The 11154-nt window shown below is 41.6% G+C and overlaps 5 protein-coding genes across 6 annotated transcripts; all 5 read right to left on the reverse strand.

The window, feature by feature from the left end:
- Positions 1-9: 9 nt before the first annotated feature.
- On the reverse strand, positions 10-2319 carry LOC18012854 (mannan endo-1,4-beta-mannosidase 7). Its single transcript, XM_006393777.2, has 5 exons — positions 1927-2319; positions 1304-1498; positions 1099-1221; positions 799-1001; positions 10-598 (listed from the first exon to the last, which is right to left on the reverse strand). Exons 1-5 carry the CDS (start codon positions 2254-2256, stop codon positions 154-156), a joined length of 1296 nt encoding a protein of 431 aa, XP_006393839.1. The 5' UTR covers positions 2257-2319; the 3' UTR covers positions 10-153.
- A 754-nt stretch (positions 2320-3073) lies between these two features.
- LOC18012855 (GTPase ERA-like, chloroplastic) lies at positions 3074-5857 on the reverse strand. 2 transcript variants are annotated; one of them, XR_002897629.1, is made up of 10 exons: positions 5410-5857; positions 5170-5315; positions 4944-5084; positions 4740-4853; positions 4484-4609; positions 4281-4379; positions 4089-4190; positions 3808-3888; positions 3552-3717; positions 3074-3283 (listed from the first exon to the last, which is right to left on the reverse strand). XR_002897629.1 is itself a non-coding variant. In XM_006393779.2 (9 exons), the coding sequence occupies exons 1-9, from the start codon at positions 5801-5803 to the stop codon at positions 3631-3633; spliced, it is 1290 nt and encodes a 429-aa protein (XP_006393841.1). In that variant the 5' UTR covers positions 5804-5857; the 3' UTR covers positions 3369-3630. The 2 variants fall into 2 exon arrangements, 1 of the variants encoding a protein (XP_006393841.1); XM_006393779.2 differs by lacking the exon at positions 3074-3283 and having other exon boundaries at positions 3369-3717.
- Positions 5858-6015: 158 nt separating this feature from the next.
- Positions 6016-8176, reverse strand: LOC18012478. The gene is given in 4 exon segments (XM_024151575.1): positions 6016-6329; positions 6412-6834; positions 7022-7238; positions 7240-8176. Coding segments are annotated over 4 exon segments (1269 nt in total). The 5' UTR covers positions 7717-8176; the 3' UTR covers positions 6016-6177.
- Positions 8177-8518: 342 nt separating this feature from the next.
- LOC18012194 lies at positions 8519-9469 on the reverse strand. The gene has a single exon (XM_024151577.1). The coding sequence runs from the start codon at positions 9077-9079 to the stop codon at positions 8762-8764; it is 318 nt and encodes a 105-aa protein (XP_024007345.1). The 5' UTR covers positions 9080-9469; the 3' UTR covers positions 8519-8761.
- Positions 9414-11121, reverse strand: LOC18012628 (pentatricopeptide repeat-containing protein At5g66500, mitochondrial). The gene has a single exon (XM_006393782.2). It carries the CDS (start codon positions 11011-11013, stop codon positions 9430-9432), a length of 1584 nt encoding a protein of 527 aa, XP_006393844.1. The 5' UTR covers positions 11014-11121; the 3' UTR covers positions 9414-9429.
- Between the last annotated feature and the right edge of the window lie 33 nt (positions 11122-11154).

Raw genomic sequence — 11154 nt, forward strand, 5'->3', positions numbered from 1 at the left:
TGACACAACTAATAAAGAGACTTCATTACTACGGTAAACAAAAACTATCACTGTAACTTTCTTGGACGAGTTGAGATGGTTCGATTCGAAACTGAAAGTTCGTAAAGATGAAAACTCGTCATTAGAGAAAGGCACTTGTCTTAGTCTTAGGTTTCAGTTTTGGATTTTGTGAGCTCCTTTTCTTACTCGCCTCTGGTGGGCTCTCTTCCATTTCTCCACATTGATCATCCTAGCGAAGATTTTCCGAAGCAGAGTCAACTTGCGCGACTGCTGAGCAATGACGTTAACCGTCGAAGAAGAGCGTTGGCTAAGTATGATCCCATAGCCATCTTGAAAATTATCCATTCCGTTGCCCAGAAGTTGCCAGAACAATCCTCCTGCTGCTGCGCCTCCTCGTTTCGCAGACCCGTAAATCTTGCTGTACACGGTGTTGTATACAATGTCTCTCTGCGCAGGTGAATATCCTGCTTTCTTCTCTGATTTACCAAATTCTGCTATAATTATTGGTTTTTGAAGAACGTTCTGAGCGTCTTGTATGTGTGCGTCGATCCATTTGTTTAAGAATTCCATTTGAGCTTGCTCGCTTGAGTCTACAAACCTTCAAAAGAAGATGAAATATGATCACAATCACCAAAATGAATTCTTGGAGCTTTATATTCCCAAATGATGGTCCTAAACAGCACTGTCAAGGTTTTTTTAAAAAAGTGATTTTAGTTTTCTTGTTTTTTTCAAACTATATATATATATATATATATATAGCAATTTCTATGAAGAAAGGAAGAAGTTCATGGACAGTACCATTCGTCGGGGTACGAGTGGACCGTGACGAAATCAATGCCGGGGACACGGTTATTGGCGATGAAATCGGTTCCAAATTGGCCAGGTGGGTTTAGTGTCTTGCTTTGGGGTGAGGACTGACCGTAGAAACCTTCGAGGCCAGCTTCAAGCAGATGGTTTCTGTCTAGTGATTTCACATGAGCAGCCATTTCCGTAACCCAAGCCTGTTATAATGGAGTAAATTAAACCAAAAACCGATGAGGTAGATCGCAAATACACAAGTAACAGAGTCATTGGTGTGAAAATGTTTGTAGGTGAAACCTGAATGGTTCGTCCGGTTGGATCTGAGGGGCAGCGAGGCTCGTTCATGAGCTCCCAAGCCATAATGGTTGTGTCATCTTTATAATGTACTTTGGTGAAGGTATTGAATCTGTTCAGCACAGCCTGCAGGAGAAACCAAATAGTTGTGAGAAACCCCATCACTTTTCTACACAAGAGAGAAGAAGATTAAGTTCTGAATTGAAACCTTGATATGGTTTTTGTAGAAATCTTTAACAAGAGAGTCTGTGAAGAAGTCATCTTCAGAAGATACGGGACGGCCTCGACTTCTAGCCCAATCCACATATTGCTTCTTCCCTCCAAAGCTCACGTAGTTATTGGCAAAGCTGAGTATTACCTTTATACCATGCCTTCTTGCTTCAGCTATCGCAAAGTCCAAACCCTTTTCACCAGGAAAGATCAGATCTTTAGGAAGCGAAAAAAAAAAACATCCAAAAAGAGTCTTAAAACTTGGCCACAAGAACCTCGGACACTAAATTAAACCTAAACAAGAGAACCCAAATCAAAAAGCCACCGACGTTTTCAAATAAGAGGTGTGTGTGTGTGTGTGTGTAAACAGAGTACCCAAATCAAAAGCCACCGACGTTTTCAAATAAGAGTTGTGAGTGTGTGTGTGTGTGTAAACAGAGAATCTCAAATTTACTCAAAACATGCAGGGAAGAAAAGAAAAAAAAAAACCATAAACAAAAGAGAAACTCAAATAACTAGTTGTGTGAGTGTATTTGATAGATTCAAAAATTTCCCGTTAAGAAGCGCCTAGATAGAAAGACATACAAGAAAAACACACACAGTCGGCTATAACGGAGCTACCTGAAACATATCCTCATTGTAAGAGCCAGGGGTATACTGGAGAGGCCTGTAACCGCCGTCGCTGAAAGCCCAGGTTCGAGCAACGGTCAGACCATGGCGAGAAGCTTCTTGAAATGCGGCGGAGATCTTAGACCTTTGGGATGGATCGGAGGCAACGTACATGAGCCAATAGGCATTGAAGCCATTGGCGTAATAAGGATAGCCATTGAGACTAAACTGAACTCCTTTCGTCCTCACGAACCCGTCGCTCGAAAACGCATCAGCTCCTAGCTCCCAATAGCTTTGTTGGATCACGATCGCTAGAAATATTATCAGACCCAGAAGCTTCATCTTCTTTAATGTTTTGTTGTTGTTGAGCGCTCTCTCTCTCTCTCCCTCTCCCTCTTACTATTTCTTCAATGGGTATATTTATGGACCAAAAACTATAACCGTTTTAAAGCATAATTCTTACTTAAGAGAGTGCTATACACGCACATGTTAACAATATTTTTTTGCTGTGTTTAATAATACTCAAAATTGATATTTTTATCAGAGAATCCAGGGAAAGTATTTAATTCTGTGTTGTAAAACCAATAAATAAATCATCACAGTGTTGTAAAACCAATAAATAAATCCTCTGTGATGCTAAACCTTATTACTTAAAATTTCTACAAAGGTGTTTAAGTAGGAAGCAAAAGCAGGTAATTCCGCTAATTATGGTCCCAAATCCCAATTAATCAAATGGTAAAGAAGTCGTAAGCGTGAAACCAGCAAATGGGACCCAGCTTAACACTTAAGAGTAACTGTACACATGCTTCACTGCTTCAGCACCGGCTCATGTTACACGTGGCAGCATTTTGTATGGGTTCTTACCACAGCATCCCACGTGTCTTTAGACTCGTGGATAGTATCATACCTATACATACAGAGCCTCTAACCTTGTTTTTATCGGTCGGCCTCTCTATCTAATTTAATTTAATTCAATATAAAGGCATAGACTAAGCAATAATACTAAAAGAAACTCATGTGCCGTTGCTCCTAGATTTTTCAGTTTGTTTGGCGACAAATCAAGCACACTAATTTATTGTCAATAGAAAATAAGTTCTTTTTTAGTATATTTTAATGGGCAGTTTAGCTTTTTTGCTTCTTTCGAATAGTGAGCAAACACCTCACTCGCACTTTATCATCCAGAAGAGGCAGGCTTAAGCGCAACAAGCGGATCTAACTTTCAACGACCCGACCCAAACCCACACAGCAATTCACTCTACTTATCCCCCCCCCCGCCGCCATAAATCACGGTTCAGCTTCTTTTTTACTTTTATAAAAAGTAAAATATATTGCAATTTTTTGTATGTTAGGTTGAGAGTATACTTACAACCTGCGATTATGAAATGAAATGGAATATTCGGTTGGTTAGTTAGTGGAATCAACTCAAAAGTCAAAAGGGGAGGGTGACCAAAAACAAAAAAAGAAAGAATTCTAATTTCCAAAGGAATCGTTGGATTGAGATATAAAAACAAAAGAAGAAAGAGTTCTAATTTCCAAAGGAATCGTTGGATTGAGATGTAAAAACCAAAGCTAAGCTGAGGCTGAGCCGTATCGGTTAAATACAAACAAAAACAAAAACAAAAAGGGGAAAGGCTAACCTGAACCGTGCCATTTGCACTTTCTCATCTTCAATGCCCATTTAAAGCCCATAAACCGCTACACCGTCACTGGTCACTACTACATAGCTCGGATCTGTCCTCCATAGCCATAGTACTTGAGAAGTCCCTCGTCTTGTCTCCAGTTCTCTTTCACTTTTACTTCCACCTTTGTTCACCCAAAGTGTGGTAACTTATTAAATCTGGAACACCATTTGATGTACTCAAATTCAATCACTCTATGAAAATTTATAAGCACCTCGAGGAAGACTTTTTTCTGAAGGAAATCTTCAATGTCGAGCCTAGCAGCCGTTGCTAGCGTTTTCAAAGCCTTCCCTTCCTACAGTATCCACATTGAAACCCGTTTCAGCCAAATTAGTCAGCAATAACACTTGTCTTAAGTTGACACCTTATTGATCTTTGAGCAGAACAGTTAATAAATCCCAATTTACAGTTTCATCAAATCATCTGCACTTTATGAATGTCCACAAGAATGACTTAACGCAAATCAGCATTTACCCGTTTGGATTAGATACTTACTTTTCCTATAAGGATGATCTTCTGAGAATTTTTGTCAACTACTACTTCCACTTGAATAAAATCTTTTGCAGCCGGTCTAGTTTTGTAGCTGAGCACGTTCACCTGCCGCGTCGAAGCACAGATATTAATCAACAACAACTCTTTATTTTTTTAACAGGACTCTAAACGATGTTTGCAAACTTGTCATTTTACCTGACATGCATAAGGAACTTCATTTCGGTACTGCATAAAAATCTTCTCTCTAACAATCTCAGCAACAAAGAATCTCTCTGGGTGCTCACTCACAATATCCTAGAAAATCCAATACCCGTAAAGAAGCAATGTGTGTGTAAATAAACCTCACAATATTAAGCAGATTAGGGGAAAAGCGGTCAAGAGAGAGATTTTTAGTGTACCTTTGGATAATAAGGAGGCCCAAAGGGAAGCTTGGATAGTATCCACTCTTTTACATCCTCTACTCCATGTCCATACTTTGCACTTACAGGTATAACTTCATCAACGTCTGTAAATTTTTCATACCACTGCACGGAGTTGCAGCGTGTAAAAAGCAAAGAACATACCATGACCCCAAAACCTCGATCTCAAGTTCAGTCTAGAATGGTGGGATATCGAATAAGCATTACAAAGGATAGCTACAAAGAGGATACACACCTCCAGTTTCTTTGCAATCTCACCAGGTTTGATCAGATCTTTCTTATTCATAACAAGCAACATAGGTGGCCTTTTTTCGAGGTTTCCCAAGCCCTCTTTCAAAACTTCTTCTATCTAGCGCACATAACACCAAAAGAATTAATGACAGCGAGCTAGGCTTTTCTTATTCAGAGGAGAAGTGAAAACCAAAAGAGAGGAGCATACATTTGCAGGCATTTTACATGCATCAACAAGCACTACCACGCAATCGGCATTGATGGCAGCATCTCGGACATTCTTCATCATCATTGTATCTAACCTGTGCATCTTCTTCTCGATTACACCAGGTGTGTCATAAAGTATCATCTGCAACACATGTCTCTTCATCTAAATTATCTCAAGTTTATCCAAAAAAAAGGAGTGAAACGGAGGTAAGCTTTTAAAAGCAAACCTGATATTCTGGGCTAGAACAGATACCGAGAATCCGATGCCTCGTCGTTTGAGGTTTATCTGTAACAATGGAAATTTTCTGACCAATCATTTGATTCGAAAGCGTGCTTTTCCCGACGTTGGGCATCCCAAGCACCGCCACGTATCCTATAAACCAACCGCTATCAAAATCAATCAAAATCATCCCAGTAACAAAGCCGAATAGGGATTTACGGATAGGAGAGGAGAAGACAAAACAAACCGCTGCGATGATTAGTATCAGGTGTGTGACCGAGCTCCTCCATCTCATAATCGTCGAGCAACGCCATGTTTCTGTCCGGTTTCATGCTCAAGGAGAGGAGACTCGCCTCGTCACTGATATCGATGTCTTCCTGCTCCTCTTCATCTTCAAATTGGCCTTGTTCAACCTCCGTTTCGCTGAAGCTTCGTTGCCTAATCCATAGCTTCTTCGCGGAGGCGGCGAGTTCCGTCCGGCCATAGCTACTGGTACTGCTGTGCGCCTGAAGATGCGATTTGGTAACTCTACTCCGCCGACTGTAGATATGATATGTAGAGAAATTAGGGTTTTCAACTACGGATGTAGAGAAGAATTTGTAGCGGGAAAGACTAGGCGAAATATGCTGAGAGACCGCCATTGTCGGAGTGGTTTTTTGAATTGATTTGATACCTCTCTCTACAATGGTCGACTGGTTTGTGATTAGCCAAGGAACGAAATGTGATCTTCAAACGACGCCGTGTGCTTGTTTTGTTTTTTTACACCCCTTTTTATATAAAAAATTGCAAATATCACTCTCCATTAATTTTTCTGATCAGCTTACCCCCTTCAATGCAGGGTAACATTGCAAGTCAACACAAGACACGAACCAAACCAAAATTGGTATTATCGGTATCGGTATGAAGCTGAGTTATTTTCTAACCATGGTCCTCCTATACATTCTCTAGAAACAAGGTACATAAAAAGCAAATCATATTCACAGCTTCGTCCTCATTATCTGATTAGGGAGCCTCATCAATCTGTTGGAGATGACGGAGCTACATCCGTTGATGAAGGGAGGTACGGCCAAGCCAAGACTACACCACCAAGCGTGATGGTTGCAGCAATTGATCCCCAAATCCATCTCTGCCTCCTCTTTCTCCTTTGCCCGTCTCGCCTTGCCATCTCTGGTATCAAGAGTGTTGAAGCACTGAGAGATAATAAAGAAAAAACTTATAATAGATTCTAAAATTTAGTTTCTTCCTCTACCTATGGCCTCTTGGTTGCGCTGGGACATTTCCTGGTTCACCGTCTCGTAATAGTGAAGGCGGTCAGACAACCGGGTGATTTCAAAGTTCTTAGCTTCGAGCTCAGATTCCATCTCCATCTCTACCTCTGCCTTGGCCAAGTCACTTCCTACTGAGTCAGATACAAACCTGGCGACCTCGAGTTGGCAACGTAGTTCATCTGCTATGTTCATGCTGTATTGGCTGCTGGTGGGATCAAGAGGAACGAACAGACCCACATGGGCCAACTGCTCTCGGAGCCTCCGCCAATGAAGCTGCATTTTCTCCAGAGTCTCCTCTGCTTGCCTTCTCCTCTCGATTTCCATTAGTAAACTCAACCTCATTCCCCTTAGCTCACTTTCGATGTGGTTAACTGAGCTCTGCGTTCCGCTGTCGGTTGATAGTTCTGGAAGCCAAGAAAAGGGAGCTTTTTGAAGTCAGGTTACCAAATGAATTTAAACAAGTCTCATTCGTAAAAGATGCAAAAAGTGATGGGTTTGTGTTATGCTGTAGATTCCAGACATCATAATTAAGAACTTCCAGCCGTCTCATATTGATATAGTAAGTAAGAAGAAGAGATGTAGAAAAATTACCATCACGAGCATCATAAAACTCTCCTCCAGAAGAAAAGAGTTTGTGTGAATTTTCAGCTCCTGCATCATCTTCTAACCCTGTGTCACTTGTGAATTCGCTTACTGATTGAGCTGTGGTACAGAAATCTTCAGACTTGTTTGCTTTCATTCTGACGGACTCCAGCAAATAACTTTCCCATTCTAAACCATTACTGCTTCCAATCACACCATTACTAATATGACTTTGCAGAGTTGTCGTTCCAAAGTTTCCGATGAGGAGGGCTGCAATCCCAGACAGGACGGTCATGGACGCCATTGGTGTGATCCTCTGCAATAGCCTGGCTGATAGGAAATGACCTCAAAGAGGTAGTACCCTCCGCATCTGCAATGAGGGTATTGGGGTGACAAGGCAGATCCAGCTCAGAGGAGCTCTTCAAAAGAATTGGCCACCGTGCTTTGTGACAGCAGATGTAGGGAGATGGAGGGGAGGAAGATGGGGAATAAGGAAGGGGGATTTCCTTTGGAGTGGCATAGAGAGAAGGTGACATCTGAGGACGACTGAATGTCTTTTCCTTCTGCTGATTACTTTCAAACTTGGCCACATCTGAAATAGGTGGCTTCCAATGAAGCGGTTTTGTGCTTGGGATTTCAAGGGGTTTGAAAGCTCCTGAATTTAGCGATCTATCCAAGGCGGCAGCACCAGAAGACGTAGGCATGGTTCTACATCATTCGAAATTTCCAATTAGAAATCAACCAGTTATCCAACAAATAGGAACAAAATCTCCCAAATCAGTATCAAGCAGTTAACATTCTGAGTCAACAATGGGTACCCGTGGGAGATGATCAAACCGATATCATACAGACCTTAGTAACAATATCACATCAACAAGTAACCAAAACTGATTCCAACCATTGATCGGAAACCAAGACTTATCAAATCGAAATTCCAACCAGTAATAGAAAGGATTACCTGGGGAACGGAGAAGATGTAGAAAACGGGGTATGCGAACATCCAAAAGAAGAAGACGAAAATGCAAGACACAGTCAGACCGAGGAAGAAGAGAAGGCGATCGATTGATCCTCCATTGATATGACATCGTGCGACAAAGTGCAAACAGATTAGATTTATACAGAGCAAGGAAGCAAGGAGGAGGAGAAGGACGGAAACTAAAAACCTCTCCTCCAAGGCTTTTTTTTTTTTTTTTTTAATCGCATTTACCGCCTTATCGCGCCAGGGTTTTGTGGAACTACCCAAACGGCTGCGTTTAAGGTTTTTTTTAGTGACGTCAGAAAACCGGTCGTGTACAACAAGTTCGGTTATACGCATCCTGATGAACAATAAATAGTAGCATTTTAGTATTTTCTACGTCAAAAACGAATTATAAAATTAATCTTACCTTTTTTTTCTGACGACATCTAATTAATTATAGCCTTTTTATTTCAACACCAAAAATAATATTATCATCAACTTGATTAAAATTCAAATACATAATACGTCGGGAATTCATATTCTTCTTTTATTTTTGTGATAAATTGAGATTTATCTTATTGAACTTGAAAATTTAATACATGGATTGATCCACACACAGTTCCACACAAGAAAAAGAAAAGAAAAGAAAAAAAGAGAGAAGATCATGGCCTTACTGACGAGCTTTCCTCATTGATGATGTATTCATCTTTTTATTGAAACCGAAGATATTTGTTCAAAAACTGAAAATAAATATATACAACCTTTGTGTTTGGTCTTACAGTATTATCAGTCTATCTATAATATATGACAGGTCCATTTGAAGTGGCATCCCAAACGCCTCCTTCTTTGACATACTCCAAGTACCTAGCGAACTCTGGTTTCGCAGTCGTCGTGCTCTTCTTCTTTTTCGGCTTCTTCTTCCTCTGCAACCGGACATCGAAGAAAGTCAATAGAGGGTGAACCGAACCGCCGGTTTTCTCCACCGGTTTATTCACCTCCCCTGGAACGCTCGGCAGTTGCCCTTGTAAAAGCCCAACGCCTCCTGCTTCTTCCTCGCCGAGCTTCTTGTAGCCACCTCGATCCTTCCTCGTGCTCAGGGCTCTAATCATCGTCTTTTGATTTAGTCTCTGTTCGTGGTAGATTAATTCTCTTATGGTGGGGTGTTTTTAAGAAAGAAAGAGTCAAGTGGAAAGATTTGAAAAGGACACATCTTTTGACTTCTCTTGTCCTAATCCCAACGACCCCCTTATCTTAAAAACCATCTGTGACACTGCCCTTTCACCTACTTTTAATCGCAGGTCAATGCTGCTCTATATTGACTACGTCTTCCTGTGGTTTTTGACTAATAACAACGAGGCAGTTCAACAGCAATGCACTGGACTCTAGTGGACTTGTTCTGCTTCTTGTCACAAAAAGTGTTGTATTAGGTGTTACGAGATGACAACTCAAGTGTAGTAATTCAAATGAATAAGCTGTGTCCTGCTGCTTTGACCAAACCTTTCTTCTTTAATTTCCCTCTCAATTCTTCAACCTTATCCCACTTCCCAATCGCTGCATAGAAATTCGAAAGCAACACATAGATGCTCGCGTTCTCAGGACCTGTCCCTTCCATAAGCATCATTGCTGCATATTCGCCTCGCGAGACATCCATGTTAAGGCTACACGCATTAAGTACTGCGACCCATATAGCACAAGGAAGGTTTCGGTTATTGTTCTCCATCAACCTCCCAACTAATCTCCATATCTCTTCTGTATCACCAGCCTTGCTTAAGATATCAATGAAGCATACGTAATGCTCTGTTCCAGGAACCAACCGATACCTCTCCTTCATCATACCAAAACATTCCTTACCTTCTTCAACTAGTCCTGCGTGTGCACAAGCCGATAAAACAACGAGAAATGTCACTAAATTGGGCAAAACTTCGCTTCCTTCTTTGCACATTTCCCTGAAGATTTCAATCGCTTTTACGCCATCCCCGTTAACTGCATAAGCGCCTATCATACTCGTCCAAGAAACCACACTTTTAGAAGGCATCGCGCTGAACATAGTACATGCTTGAACAATCTGACCGCATTTGCCGTACATATCCATTAAGCCATTGCATAGCTTAGAATCTGAAACGAACCCATTCCGTAAGGCGACACAGTGTATCTGTTTACCAATCCACAGATCAGAGTTATCCGAGCAACCAGCAAGAGAACTAATGAGCACTCTCACGTTGGGTCTCTGCCTACGCATAAGCAGAAACGCTTCCTTGTATTTTCTGTTTCGAATGCAACCCGATATCAACGAATTCAACATCACCTCGTCCGTATGATAATTCAAACTGATATAAACCTTCATCGCTTCGCTCATCAACCCTACACTCGAGTAAAAACTTATAATTGCAGTTCCTAGAACCACGAGATCGCGTCCCGTGACCACCACCATGGCATGAACTTGCTTCCCTTGCTGCAAAATCTTGAGAGATGCACATGTTTTAACTACAGAACACAAAGTGAACTCACTGATTTCTATTGTTTCTCTATACATAGCTGCGAAAACGCCAAGTGCTTCTTTGCCCTTACCGTTTCTAAGGAAACCCGAAAGCAGAGAGTTCCATGATACGACATCTTTATCCTCAACGCTCTCGAACACCGTAACGGAATCAACCAAGTGCCCGTACTTTGAGTACATGTCAATAAGCGCAGTTTTGGATATGGTTCCTGTCTCAGCGCCTTGTTTGATCATCAAGGCGTGAACTTGGCGTCCCGTTTTTGGAGACGACAAGAGGGCACACGCGCCGAGAACCGGAGTGAAGGTGTGCGAGCTGAGATCAGGGCTGGCTCGATGCATCTTAAGAAAGAGAGCCAAAGTGCCATTTGGGTTTCCACAACGGAGGTGAGACGAGAGTTGAGAGTTAAGCAATGAGAGGTCTCGCTGCGACAATTCGTCGAACAGGTGGTCAGCATGGGCAACAAGATTTCGCACAGGCACAAACCTATTTAGCAAATTCGTGGATTTTCCGGCAAAGTCACCCAAACGAGGCAAACATGCAAACATGTGAACGGAAGACGACGATACTCGTTGGTTGACTTGTCGCCACAGACGAAACCAATAGAGGCAGAGCCCTAATAGTAACAGCAATCCGAGGAATGTCTAATGATCCAACAAAAGGTCACGAGGGTGTGAAAGCAAAAGGTC

This window comes from Eutrema salsugineum, unplaced genomic scaffold (assembly GCF_000478725.1).
Source record: "Eutrema salsugineum unplaced genomic scaffold, Eutsalg1_0 scaffold_6, whole genome shotgun sequence".
NCBI classification, from domain to species: domain Eukaryota; kingdom Viridiplantae; phylum Streptophyta; class Magnoliopsida; order Brassicales; family Brassicaceae; genus Eutrema; species Eutrema salsugineum.

What these genes read in the sequence shown, in the direction of transcription:
- LOC18012628 (XM_006393782.2), bottom strand. Translation starts at nt 11,013, where the DNA reads ATGTTTGCATGTTTGCCTCGTTTGGGTGACTTTGCCGGAAAATCCACG.
- LOC18012194 (XM_024151577.1), bottom strand. Translation starts at nt 9,079, where the DNA reads ATGATTAGAGCCCTGAGCACGAGGAAGGATCGAGGTGGCTACAAGAAG.
- LOC18012855 (XM_006393779.2), bottom strand. Translation starts at nt 5,803, where the DNA reads ATGGCGGTCTCTCAGCATATTTCGCCTAGTCTTTCCCGCTACAAATTC. An exon ending in GGCCTCCTTATTATCCAAAG is followed by an intron (nt 4,380 to 4,483) that starts GTACACTAAAAA and finishes TGGATTTTCTAG; the next exon opens with GATATTGTGAGTGAGCACCC. An exon ending in AGAAAAAAGTCTTCCTCGAG is followed by an intron (nt 3,718 to 3,807) that starts GTGCTTATAAAT and finishes GGGTGAACAAAG; the next exon opens with GTGGAAGTAAAAGTGAAAGA.
- LOC18012854 (XM_006393777.2), bottom strand. Translation starts at nt 2,256, where the DNA reads ATGAAGCTTCTGGGTCTGATAATATTTCTAGCGATCGTGATCCAACAA. An exon ending in TCTACAAAAACCATATCAAG is followed by an intron (nt 1,222 to 1,303) that starts GTTTCAATTCAG and finishes TTTCTCCTGCAG; the next exon opens with GCTGTGCTGAACAGATTCAA. An exon ending in CAACCGGACGAACCATTCAG is followed by an intron (nt 1,002 to 1,098) that starts GTTTCACCTACA and finishes CCATTATAACAG; the next exon opens with GCTTGGGTTACGGAAATGGC.